Source organism: Numida meleagris, chromosome 3, assembly GCF_002078875.1.
Source record: "Numida meleagris isolate 19003 breed g44 Domestic line chromosome 3, NumMel1.0, whole genome shotgun sequence".
NCBI classification, from domain to species: domain Eukaryota; kingdom Metazoa; phylum Chordata; class Aves; order Galliformes; family Numididae; genus Numida; species Numida meleagris.
This window is the reverse complement of record NC_034411.1, coordinates 29,314,157-29,338,984: the sequence shown is the minus strand read 5'-3', so window position 1 is coordinate 29,338,984 and position 24,828 is coordinate 29,314,157. Positions and strand designations below refer to the sequence as shown.

The window sequence follows — 24,828 nt, the reverse complement described above, 5'->3', positions numbered from 1 at the left end:
AATTTTTCCATTAAATGACTTCCCCCTATTCTTCATCCTGAGGAATTCCACTCCCCTCTCCCCCGAAAAAAAAGCGAAAAACAATGGATTCTACTGAAAAAAAAGTATAACTGTATAAGTCAAAACAGTTTTATTTGTTGGAATTAAAAATCACATAAGTAGCTTTAGCTTAGCAATTCCTAATTCTTGAATGTTTAATTTTTTTAACATTAATATAATTCCAAATTGATTGTTTTTCAATAAGAGTGTATTTGCATGTGGAATCTCTGCAGTACATCACCTCCATGAGCAAAGTCTCTGGCTTTTCACTTTTGATAGCACAGCACAAGATTCAGGCACTGAGGACTTCTGGGCATGCAAGATGAGCTTTTGCAGTCTGTATCATAGGCTGCACTTGCTCAGTTGCATTTCCGCTTGCACCCTGTGAAGTATCTATTAGGTCTGTGTAAGCTCACATCCATCTTTTTTTTTGTAGGACAGTGGGTACATGACTCTCTCTTATCATTCTGTTTGCAGCATGACGGGAGCTCTCAGTAGGTGTATTCAGTTCTGTTTCCCCACCTCTCACACAGACTGTGGAATATAATTGAAAATGAATTTGTTCCTGCTGCAAAAACTTGAAGTGACTGTCAGCTTTTCTGCCTTCAAGACAAAATGCAAGGCATAGCTTTGTCACTGCTTTGTCATCACTAAAACAAAAGAGTTGGAATGACTAATATACTGAGGGAGGAGGAATAGTGGGAAGGGGTACTAAATAAAGTATTTGTAGTTAAATTGCCTGTTGAGGTAATATAATTTCAGATGATGTGGCAGTGAGCCCAGCATAAACACACATTTAGATAAATGTGGTTCTTGGGCAGTAGCTCAGGCTGGAGCTCCTTCTGCTCCCTAGAGGCTTCATGTCCAGGCTGCTCCGTGTTGCCATATTGCCAACTGCAGGCTTACAGGTCTAGGCTTAAGGATGTGTTTGCTGTACGAGAAACCAGGGTGGGGGTAAATGACACTTCTGTGACAACTTTTACAGCCAACAGTGACCCCTTCCAAGTGAGCAGTGGTCAGATTACGCCAACTGATAACAACTGTTGGGAGGTGCAGACTCCCAAGGTCCCCATCAAGGGGCATTTTTCTCACTTCAGGAATAACCTTACCTGCTGGAAGACTGTTGTGATGCCCGTATACTACAGAATCCCTTTTTTTTTAATAGACAAAATTGATACCTTTTCCAAAACACGTACCTCTGCTTGAAGTAGAGAAGGGGTATAGTAGAGTTCTGTAATACTTGACACACAGCAGCTAGACAAAACTCTTGGTCTTTTGTTCTTTTTCCTCACTCTCTTGTCTCTTTGCCTGAATAGAAGTGATTGAATAGGACATGCTGTAATTTGTTTTTACAATGGATAATGTTTCAGTTTATCCTGAGGGACCGTTAGGTGAGTAATCTCACACTGACCTTGACACAGCATTGTTGTAAAGGGCGGATCAGGTTGTTTTAAGCAGATAAATCATTTAATTTGCTTCTTTTTTGAATAAAAGGAGACTGGTAAGGAAGAGTTTGTGAGCATTCTGCCATGTGATAACATTTTCCCTTAAGTAAAAGTGTTTAGCTGGGCATAGCATTTGTTTTGATTTACAGACTCATCAGAGAACAATATAGATGATGGCATTAACTTCAGTGTAAACTCTTGGCCTCTTCTCTCTGCCTTTTACCAGCCTGCAGAGCGTTTGAGTTTTGGACATCAATCCACACTTGAAAATGTAATTCTAATGAGATGTGATTGACACTTTACAAATAAACTGGTTTCATTAAGATCCCATTCTAAAGGTTGTGCAACTTTGTCAGCTAGTGCATTAATTTACAAGCTAAATAAAATCAAATTCCTCATAGACTGAAGTAGTTTTTATTTTCATTGTAGAATATGATATCCAATTATAGAATGTAATAATTGGTGTGAGTTGAGACACTGACCGTATGGTAACGAAAAGCATTATGATACAGGAAAAGGATATTGTATGATAGCAGGGAGGCAGTAACTACTCAGATCTTCTAGAAAGTTGGTCATCATGCTAATCTACTCAAACTGGAGCTGACTGGTTTACATTTACTTGCACTGGACGAATGTGATTCACCTCCGACTAAAACAACTACAAGAAAGAAGCTAAAACTGCTGAGCATTTGAGGGGGAGACTGTGTGTGGCTCCATTCTATCATGGCACCTGGGTGTTTTCTGAGCATATTGCCATCAGTTTGCCTCTATGTAGTTTTAACTGACCTTTTTCAGCCAAGGCTTCATGTGAAGGCTGAAGGAAGTGAGACTCCTGGTGACTTGAATCAGGCCCCTGCATAAACAAAATATGCACAGGCACTGTCCCTTTATCAGTGTAGGATATTGATGATCTCTGCCATCCTAAGCCGCAACCAACATTGAGAGAGAGAATCACAGTAAGTTCATGTGAAGAATGATTTTAAGAATACTTCTAAGTAGCTTTAATGCAGATCATTTTCTTTCCTTAAGATGTTTGTGGTGTTTGGATCAAAATGTACCTGATGAGAAATCCATGGATCCCTTTGAAATTAGTTCTAACTGCTTTCACTAAGTAAAGATGATAATTTAGTTTGTATGGTGTTATCAGTTTGAATCAAAACTTCATTTAAAAGCAAGATCTAAAATCTCCACTTAGGGTTGTTGTCAGTTACTTTGCAGTAACCAAAAACACCAGAAATACCAAAAGCAGTTTCTGGCACAGACTGCTCTTTGCCCCTCTCTTCAGTGAGGCAAGACCAGGGAGGAGCATTGAATCACAGTAACATCTGTGCTGAGGTGTCAGGCACATGCAGTCTTTTTCCTCAGCAGTAGCAGGTGGCTGCCTGTGGTGGAGCCTGTGGCCAGGAGGATGGCTAGGCAGAGGCTGGTTGCCCTGTGCTTTAAAGGACTGAGAGAAACCAGAGGTTGGCCCTGGAAGGATCTGCTCTGAAGGTGTCTCCTGTAGCAGCCACGAAGCTGGGGCCATGGAGCTCCTTTTCCGAGAGACCTTTGCAGCTGATTGATAAGGCATGGTAAGATGGCAGGATCCTACGGGTTTGCTGGGTTTGCCTCCCAGGTCCTGCACAGTGCTGGTGTTGGATGTGACCAGCTGCAGAGGATGAAAGGTCTTGTGTATGGTGTGTGTTCAGCATCAAACCCTTCAGGGCCCTTGTAGTAAACCTGTGCTGATGTCATGTAAGGTCAGAGATGTTTCACATACAACTGAAAATATTCTATTTCCACAGTGGTGGGACTTGTTCTCCCATTCCTGAGAGTAGCAGGTTGCCTCTAGTATGTCAGCCCTGTACCATCTTCCTGTCATTGCTGTGTGGTCTCTCAGTTCTTTTGTGAGCATCTCTCCATGTATCAACCATGCTGCAATCCTAACACTGCCTTACAGGTTAAGATGTTTGTTTGTTTGCTTGTTTTTAACATTTTCTATCTCATAAATATTTTGAGTGATAAATGATTCCTGAGATAAGATGTGCATATGTTCTCTCATTCACATACATGATTTCTTCTGTTTGGATTTTTGGTTTAATTCTTTTTGCTTAAGCCTCTTCCTGAACACAGACAGATTTTTAGTTATCTCTGGTTTCTGCACCAACCACTGCTGTTTTGGCAAGCAGTGGGGCTACAACAACCTGGTGCAACTGGCTTGCTGCTACCAGAAATCTGTAGCAGCCTTCAGTCCAGTTTGTTTGTAGCCCCTAGATGGTGGCAAGAACTCTCCTGCCCAGCATTAACAGGGTTACTCTCCATTCATGAAAGTATGAAGTATACACAGTTTTCATTGGTGAAACAGTTGTCTTATAGGAAGAGATCCATTAGAGTAGTCAAAAATCATCACTTCAACATAATCAAAATTCTTTTTTATACTGAAGGAAAACACTTTTCTTTTTCCTTAGCTGACTGCTTTTTGGTCTTTAATTTTAAGCTACATAACATAATTAGAAAAAAACATTTTATATACTTAAGTTACAAGATCTATATAAGATGGTGATAACTAACATATCTAAAGGAATTTTAGAGACTTTCTGTCTCATGGAAAATTTTTTGTACGAAAAATTTATTTTCCATTATAATAATCAGTGTGTCACAAATTGATTTGGAGAAGAAAAAAATCACAGAATCAAAATGATTGAAAAAGGCCTCTAAGATCACGTAGCCCAAACGTCAACTCATTGCCATCATTCCCCCTAAACCGTGGGCACCATGGCATCCATGTTTTTCTTGTTGTGAGGGACCCAAAACCTAACACAGTACTCAAGGTGTGGCCTCGCCTGTCTCCAATACAGACAGATGATTGCCTCCCTGCTCCTGCTTGCTACACTTTCCAACATAAGCCAGGATGCCATTGGCCTTCTTGCCCATCGGGGCACACTGCTGCCTCATGTTAAGCCAAGCATCAACTAGCACCCCTCTGTTCTTTTTCTCTGCACAGCGTTCCAGCAACTCTGCCCCAAGCCTGTAGCATTGCCTGAGGTTGTTGTGACCGAAGTGCAGGGCCAGCACTTGATTTTGTTGAAGATTATCCCATTGGCTTCAGCCTATCGATTCAGCCTGTCTAGATCTCTCTGTAGGGCCTTCCTATCCCCAGGCAGGTCAACACTTCCCCCCCCGCCCCCCAACTTGGTGTCATCTGTAAACTTACTGAGACTGCACTCAATCCCCTTGTCCAGACCATCAATAAAGATATTAAACAGGACTGGCGCCAGTACTGATCTCTGGAGTGTTACTAGTGACTGATTGCCTGCTGGATGTAGCCATCCAGCCAATTCTTTATCCAGTGAAGAGTACGCTTGTCATAGCCATGGGCTGCCAGCTTCTCCAAGAGCATGCTGTTGGAGACAGTCAAAGGCTTTACTAAAGTCTAGGTAGACTATCATCCACATCTCTTCTCTAATGCTCTCGGTGAGTCACCCAGTCATGGAAAAAGATGAGGGTGGTCAGGCAGAACCTGTCTTTCATGACCCTGTGCTGGCTACGCATGATCCCTTGGTTGTCCTGCACATGCCCTGTGATCTCACTCAAGATGATCTGCTCCATGACCTTCCCCGGAAGTGAGGTCAGACTGACAGTCCTGTAGTTGCCCAGATCCTCCTCCTTCAGACAGTTCTTTCATATTGGCAAGTCTCCAGTTGTCTGGGACCTACCCAGTTGACCAGGACTGCTGATAAATGATGGAAAGCAGCTTAACAATCACCTCAGCCAGTTCACTCAGTACCTTCAGGTGGATCCTCATCTTGGCCCTATGGACTTGTAGCAGTCCATGTGGAGTGATAGGTCTCTGTTCCCCCTGAATTGTGGGGGGATTTTTCTGCTCCCCATCTCTGTCTTCCAGCTCAGGGGGCAGAGTACCCTGAGAATAACTGGGCTGACTATTAAAGACAGAAGTAAAGAAGGCACTGCGAACCTCAGCCTCTTCCTTATCCTTAGTGGTAGCGTTCCCCGCAGCATCCAGTCAGAGAATGGAGATTCTCCCTAGTCTTCCTTTTACAGTATGAATTATTAGACTTCAGATACTTTTATGCGCTAGAGTTCAGTTCTCCTTACCCTTTGTACTCCTGTTTTGGTGCTTCGGTCTGATGTAATTTTATTATAAGCCATTTCATTGTACCTGCTTTTACAAGATCAAGTTGCTAACTGCTTTAGAAAGACATTTTATTTATTGATGATTTTGTTATCCAAACATGTAGACAGAAGCAATGAATAGACTATGTGGGTAGTTTAAGCAGAGATTTATGGCTTTTTTTTGTAGTGCAGATGTTAGCCTAGACAGCTGCATTTTGGGGAAGCTTGTATTAATGTACTCGTTCTGAGGTTTCTCTGTTCAGCGGTCTGCATGATTTCAGAATAGAAAGAATATGCTCACTTTTTGCATGCTTTTTTTCCCTGTGAATTTTGTAGATGAGGCTGTAGCCCCAAGGCCAGGCAGCAGCAGTGCTGATGGGCAGGGAACAAGTGAAGCACTCCTGCAGCCGTGCTGCTGCATCCTTTCCAACTGAGGAAGCTGCTGGTGAGCAGGGAAGGTCGCAGCCTTGCCTCCCTGCATGCAGGCTCTCCTCCAGCTGACACTTGGTCCCCGCTTGTTTCTGGCAGTGTTGCACGGGCAGGTGTACCGGTTCTGCACCCCTGAGGGTACCTGGCTGCTGAAGGAGAACTCGACTCTGCCCTGGAGGAACCTGACAGAGTGTGAGGCCTCTGACCAGGTAAGAGTGTCTCTAGCTACTACTGTTGTTTAGGACCAAACAACAGAGGGCAACACTAATCATTGTGGTAAATGCATTTTTGCCCTGTCAGAGTAATCATTTTCAACTCATCCTGAGTGCCTCACTTTGATGAATCTAACAGTATGGGATGTCAGGTATCTTCCCTTCAACACAGACTGTGAGTGAGGTAGATGATCCCAGGGTTAATGTGGGTGAGACAGCCAGGAGAAGTAAACTGAAGGGTCTTGGCTGTGGTGCAGGACACAGCTGAGGGAGTCAGTGGTCTTATCGACATCAGGATAAACTCTCTTTAGAGAAGTCACCTAATATTATCCCTTTTCCTTTTCTTCCCTTGGTAGAATACTGCTAGGATAAAATTGCTCTTTGCGTTCTCTGTCTCATAAGCAGATATTAAGATGAACTGACCTGAAAGACACTTGTTTTTCAGCTTTGGGCAAAGAGTAGTTCCTGCCTTTTGTTTGTTTGTGGGGTTTGTTTATTTGTTTTTAACCTAAATTTGATATGGGCAATGGAATTAGGCTTGTCAGTTTATTTTCTTGCCCTAGTGCTTTATACTCTGCAGGGAGCTGAGACACCTGGCACCAAGTAAAGAAGAGTGGAGAGGTTTCCAAGGGATTTTGGTCAGCCACTGGCGTCAGCTAGTGCACTGCATGCGTACCCATGATGTAATTCCATCACAGCTCTGAACCTCCAAGGGCGATCTTTTTCCTCATATAAATTGAATTTGCTCTCTGTCCCAGCATGCTGGGAACTAGTACATACCTAGCCAAAACAGTTCTAGTATATGAAATTCCTTAGATCCACAGGCAGAGTGCCTCCTGGAGTTCCTGGAACTCAGTACCTCTTTCTTTAGAAGGAATAGATGGTTGCAAACTAGGAGGAAATGAGAAAAGAGATAATTTCTAATTCTCTATCTGTGCAAAATTAACATTTCTCTATAATTTTCAGTCTTTTTCCATATCTGTATCACATTCTGGGTGTCTCAGCACAGCACTTTAGTGTACCATCCAGTATAAACTTGATCATTTGACTTTTCCCTGTTTGGCATTATGTTTTCTTCCAAACCTGTGCTGGAACATGCCAAGAAGAGAGATAGCTAGTGGCAACACATGGTCATTTGGCACCTACCTCCAAGTTTCCATGAGCTAGTTTGGATTTTGAAAACCTTCATTTATGGTGTCAGACCCTCGACTGTGAACAACCACGTTCGCTTTTCCAGCTACTGTATACAGAGCCGCCAGTAACCTACATTGTATGATCTATGCATCTTGTGTATGAAGACAGGAGGTTGTTTTGATGAGTTTGCTATATACTTTGTCACAACTGTTGTTAAACACAGTCCCAAGAGTTTGCGAGTGAATCCTCATAAAATGACGTTGTTTTCTTTAGGTATGAGATGTGGGTTTGATCTGTGTAGGTGTTTTAAGTTGTCAGGTCTCAGTAGTTTGCGTGTGCTTTGATCCTGAAGAGATCCTACTTTTCATAAAGCAGCTCTCATATTATTCCTTCTAAAACTTTAACCTAGCAAATCCCTGAGGAACAGCCTGTATGCTCACCCTAAATCCTCCTGGCTTCGCAAAATACATCTGAATAGCCGTACTTATTTCTGAGGTACAAGGAGTATATTGCTTTGTACACCACAGGTCTTGGGAGTCTGCTGCATAATCAGCAGCTTGAAGTAGGGAAGTAAAAGAGAACACGAATATGACTCAGAGCCCAAGCAACAAAACCTGTACTATATTTCAGACTCACATGTAGCTTTTCAGACAGTTCTCTCCCTAAAGATTTTGGCCAGCACTTCCAAGCAAGAGTCTAAATGGATGTGTCTTCAACAGGAAGTCTGAAGAGAGAGGGGCTATCAGGAAGGTGTGAGCATCCCTGCTGCTACACCACCTTGTTCCCTTCCAGGCAGTGCTGTAACACATAGTTCATGGTATGATGTGGTCTGCAGCCTGTTCCTAGGAGGCAGTGTAGTTGAGGCAGAAGTGGGACTATTCAGGGACAGGAGGGAATTTCATTACATGAATGCAAGGCATACTTTACCTCAGAGCCAGCAAATAGGACCTGGCTTGTTTTATTTCTAAACATAGACATTACCAAAGGAACACCCTCATTACAGCATTAAGATGATTGGCTCTGAGAGTGCAAGTCTGAAAATATAAGCTTTACCATTTTTTTGCAGAATTGAGTTGTGTCTGTTCTTTCTGCCATCTGTTTAATACCTGCCTGTGTGGTTATTTATGCCTCTCTTACTTTATGATCAAATAATGCTGCATTATCTATTTTCTAGCCTGGCTGCAAAGTCCAACTCTTTGACTGAACACCTGGGAACAACTAGGGAATTAAGATTAAATTTTTATTTCTTTAGAACATAGGAAGACTGATTCTATGAATGCATTTAAACTTAAAAATAGGAGAATGACTTCTGTGTATCATTAAGAAAAGTTTAAAAAGCAACTGGGTAAAAAGAACTGAAGCCCATAAGCTCTGTTTATCCCTCCTTCCCTCTTTTTTTTTTTCCTTTTCTCCTTTATGTGCTCTCAGGATGCACCAGAAGAACAGCTCCTGAATTTGTCCATCATATACACCATCGGATATGCTCTTTCCTTCTCTGCCCTTGTAATTGCAACTGCCATTCTTCTTGGATTCAGGTAACTGGCGAAGCTCTGGAGAATGGAGAAATATTTTTCTGTATGATTATATCAGGTTGACATAAACATTTGATTTTACCCTTCTTCTGTCATCTTACTTCTTAGTTGCCTTTGTGACCTTTCTTACATTCATTTCTTCTCAAAATGCAAGCAAAATTCCTAAGCTTTTGTTATGTTACTGGCATGTATGGATATGCTTTTTATTAGTTGAGATATTTTGTTGCTATAGTTTTTATTTCAATTAAGTTCCTACTAGAAGAAATGAAAAAAGAGAGATTCCAGCATTCTATCGTGTTGTTGCCTTGGTGATGAGGGGGGTGTGGGATGCAAGAGTACATTTAGTAGAGTTTTCATTCTGCCTTGCATGGAATTGTAGTAAGCATAAACCTCAGTCTTGCCCATTTCCTAGTCACAGAATCACAAAATCACAGAATTGCGGGGGTTGGAAGGGACCTCTAGGGATCGTCTAGTCCCCCTGCTAAAGCAGGTTCCCTACAGTAAGTCTTGCAGGAAGGCATCCAGATTGGTCTTTGAATATCTCCAGGGAAGGAGATTCCACAGCTTCTCTGAGTTGCCTATTCCAGTATTCTGTCACTCTGACAGTGAAGAAGTTCTTTTTGGTTTTGTATGGAACTTGTGCGCCAGCTTCTGCCTGTTGCCCCTTGTTCTGTTGTTCACCACTGAAAAGAGTTCATCCATTGACTTGACTCCCATACTTTGAATATTTATAAACAGCACTGAGATCCCCCCTCAGCCTTCTCTTCTCCATGCTGAACAGACTCAGGTCTCTCAGCTTTTCCTTGTATGGGAGATGCTTTCAGGCCCTTTATCATCTTTCAACCCAAATCAATCTATTATTCTATGATCTTTGTGGCCTGCTGCTGGACTCCTTCTCAGAGATTTGTGTCTTTTTTGAACTGGGGAACCCGGAATTGGACACAGTATTCCAGATGTGGCCTGTGTAGGGTGTATTTCAATGCAGAGAAGGATTTTTGCCACAATCTCTTGTTGGAGAGCTTTCAGAAATTCTTATTTCTTTTGCTATATGGAAGATAGACTAATTATAATTGAAATTTGTAAGGTTTTTGAGAAATATATTGCTGTCACTAAGTCACATTAGTATACTGGCTTCATCCAGTTACGCACCAACACATTGCAGGAAGTACCTCAAAATTAAGAGACTGCAGGTTGCACAGCTTTCCTGAATTCAATACATGTTGATGGTGCATTATGTAGGTTTGATTAAAAAAAAAATAGAGCTTTTGGGCTCCAACAAACCAGTCTCTTTTTTTCTTTCCTTAAGGACTATAGATATCTCATTAATTCCAGCCAGATTTTCCTATGGTGTAGGAATGCTGAGCACAGGGTTTTAGAAAACACAAAGACATAAGCCTACTGTGGTGTGGGAAGGAAGTCCTGTCATGCAGTCTTGCTCCTGGATGCTGTATACATCTGGGTCTTATCATCCTGATCACATGTTGATGAGGCTGCTTCTGAATTGTATTGTCCCATCTCCCAGTTCTGTATTCTGATCCTTAAGAAATTTTCTTCCCTAGTAAATAATACTCATTGCCAGTTAATAATTGTTTGGTTTCAAGGCAGTGCTATGTTAGCAAGGCAGTCCCTCACCTGTCCTCCCTCCTACGTATTTATACACCTCGTTGCATTTAAAAACATCAGTCATGCCTTCAACTTCTAATCCCCAAAGCTAAAGAAACCCAAGCCCTATATTACTGTGCAACACCTTCTAGCATGGTGTTTTCCCTTCTTCTTCTCAAAGAAGATTTAAAATGACTGCAGAAATGTAGACACGCTCACGCTCTGAGTCCCATGTAATGATAATTGTGATTTGTACATGTTGTGGCTATGCAACATTGGGACTTAGCCAACAAAACACCAGATGGTCTTGAATTCTCCAAATACTCCCAGGATGAGAGCTTTCTTCTTGTTTCATCCATCCATGACACTTTCTGAGTAATCTTAGCAGCCCAGATGTAAAAGTTACAGAACATAACCATGTACTTACTGAAGGAAGGATGCCTGATTTTGGCAGGTAACAAGGAGCAACCTTGCCGCCAATGACTGGTAGGAGAAAGGGAATTTTGATGCCATGATTTTTGTGGAGAGATTATTTAGCACTTTTTCCATCAACTGGGAAGCAGTAACTGGAGAAGTGTGCACGAGCGTCTGTTTCTGGCTTTGAAAATAATGTTTCAGAGATATTAAGGCGTTTGTGAGCCTCACTATGCCATCAAACTATTTTTCGTTTTCCTGCCTAAATTATCTGTGTGAAGACAACTTCTTCCTGTATCTCAAAATACATAAGACGTTCCCCCTTTATGACCACAGTTACTGGGTTCTGGATACTGATTGAAATGTGGTTAACCCGCACTGTTTGTGCAACCTCTTCAAATGAGCATAGAAATTGAATTCAGTGGCACCAAGATGCTGATATTCACCAATTCTGTAATAGGAAGGAGTTAGTAAGTTCTTATACTACAGAATAACCCTTGTATTTGCTTTTTGTAATGATTCAAGAAAGTAAAGTATCTCTAGTGTCCAATTTTTCATCTTCTGAAATGAAAGAAAAATCTGTAATTTCAGTGATGGAAGCTGAATCATGCCCATAACTTCATGAATTGGGCAATTTGAATAACTTGCATTGACTGCAGCAGAAATAGTAACTACTTCAACCTCTTATCTTCCGTTGGCTAACTGACATACATTTGTCAATTGGATTTAAATATATGGCAGTTCTGAAACAAATTTTGAATTAAACAGAAATAAATATTAATCATATGTAAGTTTTGCAATAGGTGGTGACCTAAAAGTGATAGAAGAAATTCTATTCGAACTATATATTTTTAAATCTTCTTTTTCTTAATTTTAAAACTGATAGTATTCAAGACCAAGCCTATTTTCCCACCCACATTTATAGAGCAGTAAGAATAGATATATAAACCTGAAGTTCTCCAAAGTTTTTTCTGGACCAATTTTTGTTTATCATATGCTACCTGCATTACTTTATTTTATTTTTTTAACATCAAAGAAAGAATTATACCCAGTGTAGCTTCCTTTGAAGCAAAATACGTACCCTTGCAATTCTGGAAGAAAAAAGTTTGTGGATGAGACTGGTAAAGCACTAGCAGCACTCTGCAGTTGGTTGCCATTTACATGACTGCAGTTTCCTTTGCTATCCTTTAACATTCTGTTTTTGATAAGTAGCAATTTTGTTGTCTTTGCAGCTGGCTGAGTGCAGAGTAGGAAAATAGTGTTCCTTTTTGTTACTCAGGAGATATTTACAATTCCCCTTGGAGGCAACTTCAATGCAGCTTTTTCTCTTGTCAAGTTGATAACTTACAGGTGGATTTTTTCTTTTTCATTGGGGAAGGGATGCTTGAACACAGCCAGAAGCTGTACTGTACAAGTTCCTGAGCCAAAGTAAACCTGTTCAGTGACACTGAAGTCAGTTCAAAGGGGTTAGGTACAGCATGATGTGAAATCAGAATGGTTTTAGTCATTTCAGATATTTCTTCTGAAAAATGATTTTATTTTTGCACTTTTTAAACATTTTAAATAGATTTTTCTTGTGTGCCCATCTCTTCCCTCAGACCTTCGCACTTGAAGCTGCAGTTTTTAATATCTTTTCCTCCATTACAGTGATTTCTTCCCAAAGGCAGTTTGAAATGTCCCCAGCTATTCTGAAATTACGGGATTTCCTCTGGTACCTCATGATTTTCAACAGGGCTCATTATTCCTGACCTAAGTCGTATCTGTGATATTGCAGCTTTTACACCATTTGTGGAGTGTGACTGATTCTTCCATTTTTACAGACATCTTCGTTGCACAAGGAATTATATTCACCTGAACCTCTTCACCTCTTTTATCCTCCGTGCTATATCCGTCTTCATTAAAGACTCAGTGGTGAAGTGGATGTACAGCACAGCCACACAAGAGCACCAGTGGGAAGGACTTATCTCCTTCCAGGTAGGAACAGACACTGTGGTGGTTTTGACGATATTGGAGTCATCATGGTGGTGTATGTGCGTCACAGCAGGTAATTTCAGTTTGTACACCTAGGCTTGTCCAGAATGATGATTTCTTTGGTCTGTAATTCCTCTGAACCTTGCAGCACAACATGTGCGGTTATGGTTGTGCCATTCAGAGCTTGTTGCAGACAAACAGTTGATGCCATGGCATATTTTCTCTTCCTCTGGTAGGTTTGCCCTTCTAAATGGAACTAACATGAACATGTGGATTTCTTGCCTGTGTACAAATGACTCTTCTGGAGCTGCAGATTCAGTTCTTCAGGTCGTGGCAAGAGGGAATTCATTTTCCTAAGCCAACACCTTTTGTGTTAGGATTATCTCTCCAGTATAATGATCAAATTAGTTGGTCATTCTTGGAGATCTTTATAATCTTTTAATGATAGAAAAATTGAAGCATCGAATTGAAATGCAAATTTAAAAGCATTTAGAAAAGATTTGGAGGAACAGACTAATTAAGTACTTCTAATCAATTGAGGAGGATATGCAGCTCTTGTGAATATGATGAAAGCATGCCTTTCCTCTTCATATTTGGGAAACAAAATGTAATTGAATCTTTAAAGAAAAGGATTTCCATTATTTATATAGCTCCTGTGATTCTAGAATGTGGGTACAGTGTTTGCTACTGAAACACAGCATTGGGGTCATGAAGAGACATAATACTTGATTAGTACCCATCTTTTTGTGACACTGTGGCTAAGGCTTAATTGTTAATACCACAAGTGAATCCCACTGAATGGTTAATTTCTTTGCATCAACAATATGTTGGTTGGCAGAAAGTAAGCTTGTAATGATTACATTAAATGAAGGGTTTGGGAATGTTCACAATGAATTGTCAGTCCTTCCGTTCCTTTCTTTTAAAAAAAAAAAAAAAGAAAAAGTAGGCTTCGTGCTTTCAGATACAGCCTATCCAATAGTGGTTTCATCAGATCTGATAGATATATTAATTCATGCTTATCTAAAGTTCTGCTGCCCACATCTATGTAATTTGTCAGCCAAGAGATTTTTTGCACTTAAATATAAAGCACTGGACAGTATTGTGTGTCTATCAAAAATCTTTTGCTTTGAAAAATAGTCAACGTTATGGTATCTCCTGTTTGCTCTTAAATAGTGAAATTCTCAGCTGCAAAATAGAATATTTGGAGAAGTGAAAAAATTCACTGATTATATGTGTTATGAACACTACCTTTCATTTTCATCTTTCTGTGCTGCTTTTCAACTTATAGTCCAATCCTTTCTGAAGGAAAATTCAGAACAAATAATTTTATTTTTCTGAAAAGAGGAATGCTGTCTGCCTGCTTTGTATAGCACGTAGTGCTGATCTCTGTCCTTTCAGTACTCAAATGTGATGTGTCATTTTGAGGAGGAAGTACAAGTAGGATAGAGAAAAACGGTCTTTTGGGTTAGTCTCCTTTTTTTCTATTGTCCCTGTTGTATTCATTTGGGCTGTGCTTTCATCTATCACAGGAATCCCTCAGCTGCCGTTTGGTTTTTGTGATGATGCAGTATTGTGTGGCTGCAAACTACTACTGGTTGCTGGTGGAAGGCATGTACCTGTACACGCTGCTGGTACTTTCTGTCTTCTCTGAGCAGAGAATTTTTCGGCTGTATCTCTGCATTGGCTGGGGTAAGTTGATCTTTTCTTATGTCCACCAGTGGCTGCCCAGTTCAAGTCCTGCACTCTGTTCCCTTCTTATACCTGATCCCTGATCTTGTTTGAGCTGGGCCAGTGCAGCTCCTGGAGGCTTGCAGCATAGAGGCTGTGAGTTTGTAATGCAGGGGCTATACAGCTCTACAGAATTTCCCCAAAGCAGTGACAAGCATGTGGTACTTTTCCAGCAAGACATCAACTTTCTAATACAAAAGATGTGCGGGTGATTTCAGGTTAGCAAAGGATTTTCTAAGCTACCATGCCCTGACAGTTTCTCATTACACTCAGTGACGTCAGCTACTTCTGGTGCAAAATAATGGTGTATCTCACATCTAATCAGGAGTAAAGATAGAGGTGTGCTGGCAATGTGAGCGGAGGGGTGCAACAGGGATGACGAATAAGGGGCTGCTAGCAGGGAGCGTTGAGATTGGTTTTGTGGGCAGAGCAGGCCGAGTGACAAATGTCAGGCAAAAGAGTAGTCAGGGCGCACATGCCAGGGACGTTTGTGTGCTTAAGAACTGTGATGAGTTAAAATCAGTTGCTTTAGTCAGAATTGCCTTGTATAAAAATTCTAAAGCTTTGATTCTTTCGCTCTCCAGTTAGCATTAATTCTATTACTATTCGGGACTGGTCTTAATTTTTGAAGTGTCTCTTTTGTGTCTTTGTTGCTTTCTCTTCATTCCTCTTTTCCTACTGCTTTGCCTTGTGGAAATTGAGTGACTTTTGGAAAGCTGAAAGTAAATCCAAGTAAATACTGCAAATGCTTTCACAGATACTAGTTTGAACATTTAAATTGCTTTGACTGTCCTTCTCTTTCTATGAATGTGCCAACTGTGAATATTCTAGTAAATTAATTCACTGATAAAATATGTATAAATGACTCAATGTGAATTGCTCAACCAATTTTACTGAACAGTAATACATGGAAAGTAAAGGCTTTCTGGTATAAATAAATGCAAGGAATATCAATTTCATGGTGAGAGTTTTAGTTAAGAAAGTCTGTGTCTTGTATTATTGTTTTACGTAGACCATGCAGCAAAAGCGTTTTATACAACCGTAGAATTGTAGAATGAATCATAGAATCATAGAATGGCTTAGGTTGGAAGGAACCTTAAAGCCCACCCAGTACTAACCCCTGCCATGGGCAGGCTGCCCTCCACCAGCTCAGGCTGCCCAAGGCCTCATCCAGCCTAGCCTTGAATGCCTCCAGGGATGGGGCACCACAGCTTATCCGGGCAGCCTGTGCCAGCACCTCTGAATAAAAAATTTCTTCCTAACATCATCTAATCAAAATCTCCCCTTTTTTCTTTTAAAACCATCGCCCCTTATCCTATTACTGCACTCCATCGTAAAGAGTTCCTCTCCAGACTTCTTGTAGACCACTTTTATTAAACTAGATATGTTGTAATCATTTTACCTTTTATTTTTTTATTATTAAGGAAGGTGAGGGGGAGCTGTCCTGAAGCATTGAAGTCATGAGAGGAAATGGAAAAAAATGAGAAAAAAGGAAATGCAAAATCGTATCTACAAAAGCAGAGGGCACAAACAGAAGACACTATTTTGGTTTTGTTTTTCCTTTACAATGGAAGATTTGCTACTGTATGTTGAATTTCTGGATGAATTTATGGAAAAGAGTGGCAGTGCCAGAACTTGGCACTAAGTATATGCGCTTCATCCAAACTTCCTAGAAAAGCTTTACCAGTGCCATTCAATCCTCATTTATATAGTTTCTTGCTATTCCAGCCATGGCTGCTTGTGCAAACCTTGCCAATAATTCTGTCTTTGGATGCAGACATCTGCTACTGCAGTCCAACAAAGCCCTCAGTGCTCCCAGATCAGTGATAGCGGGTAACAGTTTGGTCTTTAACAGCTTCTGGGAACAGATGAAGATGTTTTTAACTCACCTTCTTGCTTCTTCACTGGTGTTTCCAGTTTTGGGGTGCTTAGGTCCCTCACCAGTTCCCTTTCTGCTTTGAATGCTCGATTTTATTTTGAGCTGTATAATAGCGTCAGAATAATGCCTCAGGCTGCGCCTTAAAGAGCCAGGAGGTTGTTGTTTGAGCTGAGAGCATCTTGCTCTTTGAGAGAGTTGATCAAGTGTAAAAACCAAGCTGGATTAAAAAATACCTGATTGTGTCAGAGCTGATTTGATACCCTGACCCTTTATGCAGTTAATGAAGTATCTTACAGGATGATTTTTTAATTTGTTCATTACTCGTCTTTTGATTAATATTTCTGTGTTAAAATTTTGTATGTGTATTGCTCATAGACTTAGTGGGTGTTACTCATACCATGTCATTATTTTTTCTAATGTGAATTGAACTTTGTGATCACTTACAGGCCGTATGGTATTGTTTCTGCTTCTGTGATCCCCAGTGTGATCACGTATGGTTGTGCTCGTACTCCTGTCTAATGGTATTCTCTTCAAGGGTTTTTTCCACTTGAGTGTTTGCACATACTCTTGGCCATGGTATTTTCCTTGTTGTACTTCCTTCAGTGAACAACAGGTCTTAGAACAAACAAGAAGCTAGAACAAATTAATTCCTTGGGTAAGCCCAAACAAAACTGTAAGGTAAGGACCAGCTTACGAGTAGGTAGAAATGTCCCAATACGTATTTCTTGCCAAGAGGTTCCATTGTTGCATTGAATAGTGCTATACTTCGTCATTAACAGTGGAAAAAAATCTGTGTAGCTAAGTAACTGAAAAAGTACTCTCATTTTACATCTAACATGAACGTTTCATCTCAATTCAAAATAAGGAAAGGGATATGCTGACTGGTCTTAATCAGGATGTTTGGGACACCGGCACATTGTTTGTCATGTCTGAGCCCAAGGGGAGAGTCACTGAGCCTTATCCTGACTTCAGACAGATGTGTCAGGGAAATACAAAGTAGTCCCTGGAGAAGAGCGGTACTGCTGTAACACTGTGGTGTGCATCTTTCAGCAGCAACTGGAAACAGGAGCTCCTTGCATTCGGAGCTGGGGAGGAGGGGTGAATGGGAGAACAATGGCAACATCCCACAGTGACTGTGCATGACAGCCAGGCAGGAGAAATGACAGGAGAAGACAATTTTCAGCACTAAAAACTAAGAAGAAAATGTTAATAATAAAGCTAAACATTCTCTGAGCTTCTGTGGCAATTTTACACCCAGCTGCACATGCAGCAGGGAAACTGCTATAAAAAATAAATAACTCCCCTCCTTCCAACCCTTGGTAATCCAAACTTGCTTTAAGGATGAGTACACTGAAGGAATAAGGTTGTTAAAGGCAGGAAGCCTGTCTAGGGTGTCAAAATCTACATCCCAATTGCAAGGAAGATCTGACTGGAACAGAGCCAGTAGAAAATCTTCCTTCTGAAACCCAGTATGAGCTCAGTGTAGCAAGAGGATGCACTCTTTTGCACTAACCATTTCTAATCTATTTTCAATGAAACCTCTTTCAGACAAGGATATGAAAATGGATTTTGTGTCCAGACTGAGCTTGGTAAGAAACAAATCACTCAGGACTTTCTCTTATTTGTCTTTGCTCTCAGTCTTCTGCTTTCAATTTCTTCCTTTTTATTTTCTTTTAACAGATAAAAACATTACATACTTTCTTTTCACATCTTCCATAGTGGTACCCTTTCTTCATCTGGTTGTATTTATTTATCACTCATTTTAGTTCTTCATCACATATTTCTTGCAGTGGGTAAAGTCGAATTGTCCTGGATGGTTTCTTTAGAGAAAGATGAGAAACCAGAGCTCTTTTGACAGCAGCAGTGTCCTCCTGGTTTGTATGCCTGATTATCTCAGAGGCCAAACTTCTCACCACGTGGAAACCACTGATGTCAGCTTACATCTGAAACACTAGCTTATAAATAAATTCATAGTTCCTAAAACACTGTATGCAGAATATGTCCTTTTTCATGGGTCTTGGCAGGATGGCAACGCTCTGGTCCTGCAGAGACAGATTTCCATCAAGAGGAATCTCTAATCAGCATGCGAGGATGAGGAGAGTCTCTCTTGCTTCTTACACATCTTTCTCCTCTGAAATTGCCTTCATAGAAAACGTGATATGATGCAAACCTAGCAATAGCCTGTGTCTACAAGAATGAGAACTTACTTGCGCGTCAAGGTGTGGGAAGAAGGAAAAATGCATGGAACGTACCTGGTGATATCTTCTGCGGTAACTGCTACTTCGTGGACTTCAAAACTGCCCTGAGCTTGTCCGCTCTGTTCCAAAATATAACAGACCCATTTAATGGAGAGACTGATTTCTACATGCAGTTACACACAGGACATAGAAGCTTTCATTAGCAGCTCCACTAGTGATTCTCCTTTCTGCTCGTGTGGGACAGTCGAGCATTGTGAAAACATCAACCAAATGGTGAATCCCTGAGCAGAATTTCTCACAGCTTTCTTCTCTTACCTACTCCATTCTATTATGGTTCTGACTAAAACTGTTGGGATTTGGTATGGATAATGTCTGTCTGGTTTTCCTACCTTTTTTCTTTTTCTTTTTTTCTGTAAGCTGTGCAGATACCTGAGCAGGTGCAGAATACTATAAGCTAGCAGGAAAAAAAGTACTTCCAGATGCTTATTTATGCAGTGGAGTGTTAAGAAGTTGATTTGGCAGATCCATTACTTTCTCATCGTCTATAGTATGTGTAATTTTTATAAACTATCATTCAGAAGCCCCATCCTCTGTCATCTAAGTTGAATTTTTTTTGGCTGAGCTCTCAGCATGCTTATTGCATAGTATCTGTGAAAGGTTTCATAATCACAATGTAGTGTTCAAAGACTTTTGTTTAGTTATTCTGTAAGCATTAATACAGCAGAGTCTGTTATGAAAAGACTTTTGCAGTCTCTGGCATCTTCAGTCATGATTCAGTACAGACAAAAGCAGATGCTGTGGTTTCCAGAATTCAGGTATCTATATTTTTCTCAGTTAACCTGGGGAAATCATCCAACAATCTCAGGGCTTCTTGTATGAGAACAAGCATGCCCTACAAGTGAGGGAGGTTTCTTCTCAGATATCTGGTATTCCTTGAATAGCTGCATGAGAAAGAAGCACAAGACTGAAATTCAGATGTACTGAAAGTGCTGCATGTTGTAAACCCAGGATGAGAATACTGTGTTGATCCTGTTCATAAATAATATTTATCTGTAGGTTTTATTCAAAGAGCTTTATAGAATTTGCTTCTAATGCTTGCTCAAGCCTGGCAAATTTCCACTGAGCGAAGTAGCTAGGATGACATTTACTTTTCTGCCTGTTAACTGAGGTTAATTAGGTGTCAAGATTACAAAGTAATCTGTGGAGAACCTCAGTGATCCTTGCAAGCTACAGTTATTGTAGAGATGCTGCAAACTTGCTCTTCTACTGTTTGAATATATTCTATAGATTTGAGGTGGATTAGGGAAGGGTGTTGTGGCAGTCTCCCATTCAGATCTTGATTAGGGCCTTGGAGAACTGGATGCAGTTCCATCTGCCAAAGTTGTTCTCCGGATGGTTTTCAGAGCTACCTTTTTTTTAGGTCAGGTCTTTGTGAATTTGGTAGATGACAGATGGTATCCATGTAGAATTTGCATTGATATTCAAAGCTCATGAATATGAATTGCAATGTTAAGTATTGGTGTCTCATATTAAAATAGAAAGGACCATAATGTGACTGATGGTGTTGCAACACAAAGGCACCGTAGACCTGTGTCACAGGTGACGGGGACAGAGGGTGTTGTACCACTATGCTACCTATTAACTTGTATAACATTTACATAGCAGGATACTGATGCAGTTCACTAATACAAGCCTTTCTCCAGCTAGGCCGATTTAATATACAATATTAATAACAGTTTCTCACTTAATTCAAATGTCAAGTAATGCAATTAAATCTGGAGAGATTTCTGGTGTATCCAGAAGATGGAGGTATCCACAAATGATTATCATTATCACTCAATGCATCTGTTCCCTCCACTGACACACAGCCTTTGTGCTCTCAGTGTTTGCGCCTTAATCTGTGAATTTCATATTAAAGTGTCTTAATTCTCAACAAAGTTAAGAAAGGACTAATTCAAACTATAATTAGTTTCTATGAATCAAAGGCTTATTTGTTTGGAAGTGATTTGCAATGAGTCTGTTCTTAATCTCCTATGCCAATATCAAAGCAGGACTGATTTCTCAGTAACTTTGCTCAGAAAATATATTCTCAGTATAAAGTACGTCTGTGCAGTGTGATTCAACCACCTGCCCAGTATCTCTACTCAATTGATATCTTTGCTATTATTCTAACTATTGGTATCGTTCTGTGATTTTTTTTCTTGCTGCTCTTTATTTTTTCTCATTTTTTTTCTCTTTTGTTTAATGATTGAGAATAATTTATCATTTGCAGTATTTCTGCAGCATTTGGCTATTATGATTGTACAGAAGGAATACAGTGCAATGAAAGAGCAGGTTTTTACTGATATTGCATGCTCACTACAGATACTGCTTGAAGATTTTCGGTCTACAAGAGATCACTGACTTCCCTGTAGCTTCTGTTGTCAGGAACTGCACTTCTGCCTTGTGGAATGCACAGTGCTGCACACAAAGTTTTAACATGATCTGTTACCATACTGCTTTTTAAGAATGTAATGCACTTTAAAATTTTGTTGAGAGAAAATTATAGCTGCCAGCTTATTTGGCTTTTGTGTCTTCCCCTTGCACCCCAGATAAACTGTAACATTTGTAACTCATACACTGTCAGGTAAGCATAGGACCAAGCTTCTTCTCGAGATGCACCTGCTTTGTAGCTACCCCTCAAGTACCAGAGCCCAACCTTGGGTCTTTTCCAGGGAGAGACCTGAGCACACTTGCTCCACAGAGTGTGCCCACGCTTTCATTATCATCGTGGTACATGGAACTGAGTGTATGCCAGCCCTGATGCCAATAGACAACCTGAGCTTGGTGCAACTTTAATGCAACAACAGCAGATCTGCAAACAAAAGTGCAAAAGGTTTGGGTCAGAGAGCTCTGCATTCCTCCTCTTTAACTGGAATACAATGGCCAGCAGAGATTCCAGAAATTTAGTTCCCTTGGCCTCTCCATGAGAATTTCCATGGAAAAGCTGGTAAATGCCAAATATGGGGGTGATGGTCTGTTGTTTATTGTTCATGCCTGCTGGGAGCTAGGTGGGGGCCTAGGCAAAATAAGTAATATGTGTTGATTACTTGCAGGTTAGATTCCTCTTCCCACTATTGACAGCCAGCTGCACTGGTCAGGAGATGTAACCCTGCTGGCAGTGAATTCTGTTGCACCTCATGGTGTGGGGGGTTTTGTCCTCTCTGTTTTTCCCTGTCCCTTAATGTCAGTGTCAACCTTGTCTCCTCTCTTCCCAGGTGTGCCAATGCTGTTTGTTATCCTCTGGGGAACTGTCAAGTACCTTTATGAAGATGAGGGGTTGGTTTAGTTCTGATTTTCTAGCTATCTCATTTGTGCTGCGTGTGTGCACTGGCAGGCCATTGTTTGCTTTCTGTTTGTAGTGTAGTGTAGTTTGCTTTGGCAATGTGCTGAAACCTCATAAAATTGCTTCTGTTTTGTCTGAAGGTCTTGCATGGCATTTCAGGATGGAGCGTATGTTTCTTTCTGATCCCAATTTTCTGCATGTCTGAATGAATCTATCCTTTTGCAGGTCAATGAAAGGTATGTTTTGTTTTTCTGTAGTTACAGTATCAACAATAGAAGTCATCACGCCCAACTGAGACCGCTCCTGACATTGTGCCTTTGGCCATAGCCTTTACAGTTGTGCCTCAGATGAAGGCAAAAATGTCCCACAGAATTCTGCCTGCGATTTGTAGTGGTTAGCTTATGCCTTGCAGCAGAGATGTGATTGCCTGTTCTTGTTTAAGCTTCCATTATTTAGGTCTTCCTAAAATAAAAACGCATTCTCTGTCTGGTTGTGTTAGTCTTCCTGAAGTCAAGTGTACCACTAATAAAACTGTAGAAAAACACAAAATACATTTTGTCTACTTTTCCCATGGTGGCTGTTCTGAAAAAAAGAATTGCCTTTTTAGTGCCTTATGTACCAGATAGCATTGTAGTTTAGCGTTTTTGTTTGTTGTTGATTTGTTTTTGTTTTTTAAGCAAGAGAGAGGAAAGTGGCTTCCTCTTCTTGGTGACAGTGACTGCCTGAAAATATTGAGTAGCTTTCTATGTGATTATGTATGTAACTTTATGTGATTTCATTTTTTTTTCCTAGATGATCTATTTGTTGGATCTTCCTCTTATTTAGTATCCAAGCAACCCAGCCAACACTTTGTAGTCATTGTGAGGTGTTTTTCTTTTTTCAAGCACAGTCTTTGCTGTACAGATGCCATGGTGTGAAAATTCTATGTTGTCAGAACCACTCTGAGGCTGTTTTCTGGTGTTCATGAGTATTAAGAATTGGCTTTTGTCAGTGTCTTTCATAATACTGAAACAGCTCAGTCAAGTTTCCTCTTCTGGCTTAAGCAATTATTCTGACTTTCCTTTCCAAGGTTGACTCGGTAATGTACTGTAACAAGATCGTGGCCGTACTGATGTATTGCTAGTTTTGATGAAATGATCAAACTAGGTGTAGAGAGCATTTAGCATCTGAACAGGCCGTATTCTGTGGCCATATCTTGCCACTGATGTAGAAAATGTATTCAAGTACTCACACTGAGCCTCCTACATAATGCGATGTTCAGAGCTGATTTATACTTCCTATTATGGAAAACTGTCATTCACTGCCTTCAGCAGACCTTAAAGGGGACAATTTTGCACCTTATTGAATTTTCTAAATCTTGTATAAATATTTGTAAAATACAACAGTAAATAACCACATGCAGCAGCCTCTCTGAAAGGCATGATTTCTGTGCCTTGGGCAGACATTTGCTGGAGCAGCCAGGGATATCTTTCATGCTGTTTGCTGTACCACTGTCACCACAGATGTGTGGCAGGCTGTAAATTTTATTTGTGACTCACCTACTTCCCTGGTTATGAGGAATAACTGGAAGTAGATGTGGCCAGGGTTGGATGTTCCAGGCAGTCCTGCTGTTTGAATAAAGGATTGGAACCTGCAAGACCTACTTGCACACTGGCTCCTTCTTTCCTTACATTGCATCTCTGAACTCATAAATCAGTTGCTGTTTTAAAAAGTGAGCTACTGAAGAACACTTTGTATAGATTGCAAATAGAAGTGAAGACAAGGTGAGCTTCTTAACCATTAGACTGTACCTAAAGAGCTGACAGAGCAGAGCGGTTGGAACTGGATGATCTTTAAGGTCCCTTCCAACCCAAGCCATTCTATGATTCTGTTATGATTCTATGGTCTTTGTTTCTGCCTTCATTTAACAATGGGAGGAAGACAGCCAGCCTTCAATATTTTTAAAAATGGATTCATTTATCTGTATGTCTTTAAGGTAAAAAATCAGTGTTTTCATTCATCAAAAAAGACTTCTAGATTTTTAAGCAAAAGCAGAAACTTCCCAGTAGCATCTGTTTCACTGGATTAATTCTCCATTTACAGTTCTGATGCTATTTAGTTGCCAAGCATCTATTAAGTGGTCCTAAACAAAATGCAGGGGTAGATCCCAATCAGAATAGCTGTTGCTGTATTTATCAGTGTGAAAGTCCCAGAAAGCACAAATGGAGAAAAAATAATGTACAGATCTATCAATTTCATTTGCTGGACACTTTAATAGCTCTGACACTTTAATTGGACTCTAATGGTGTTTTTATTGCACGTATTTGTATAAATTTAAAAGTAGCTAAAAATGCTCTGTGCCACAGAAAGCAAATTAATACACACAGAAATGTAGCAGAGTTAATGTTAAACCATTTCTCAGTCTCTGTCATTATCAGGAAATTTTAAAATTGCCTCTGCTTCCACTGCAGCTAGTCAGAAAATTAGAACTCCACTCCCAGCCATGCCTGTTATCCTGCCTGCCCTGAGGTGTTCAAATAAAATTAATTTTAAAAATCCATGAAGCCAGATTCCAGTCACCCAGAGCAATTAAGATGTTCTGTTACTCAGATTCCAGCTCAGGTACACTGACTGCACACAATACATACACCTTCTTTCTCCAGTATCTAAAATACAGTTTAATGCAATTGAGTAGCGGATCTGGTTGTATGCACTGAACTCAAGTTGAAAGAAAAATGGAATTCCTAGCCTTTTGGGCTTCATTACCACCAAGGGAACATAGAACTGCCACTGTGAAGTTGCTTCACTTTTCTCTGTAGGATTTGTGT

At 40.4% G+C, this 24,828-nt stretch overlaps 1 protein-coding gene across 1 annotated transcript in view; it reads left to right on the top strand.

The window, feature by feature from the left end:
* Positions 1-24,828, top strand: part of GLP1R (glucagon like peptide 1 receptor) — an 85,147-nt gene that overhangs the window by 46,088 nt on the left and 14,231 nt on the right. Inside the window, exons 4-8 of the mRNA XM_021391557.1 lie at positions 6,126-6,235; positions 8,801-8,907; positions 12,741-12,894; positions 14,421-14,580; positions 21,954-22,014. Coding sequence (XP_021247232.1) covers positions 6,126-6,235; positions 8,801-8,907; positions 12,741-12,894; positions 14,421-14,580; positions 21,954-22,014 — 592 coding nt within the window. The remainder of the gene's footprint in view (positions 1-6,125; positions 6,236-8,800; positions 8,908-12,740; positions 12,895-14,420; positions 14,581-21,953; positions 22,015-24,828) is intronic.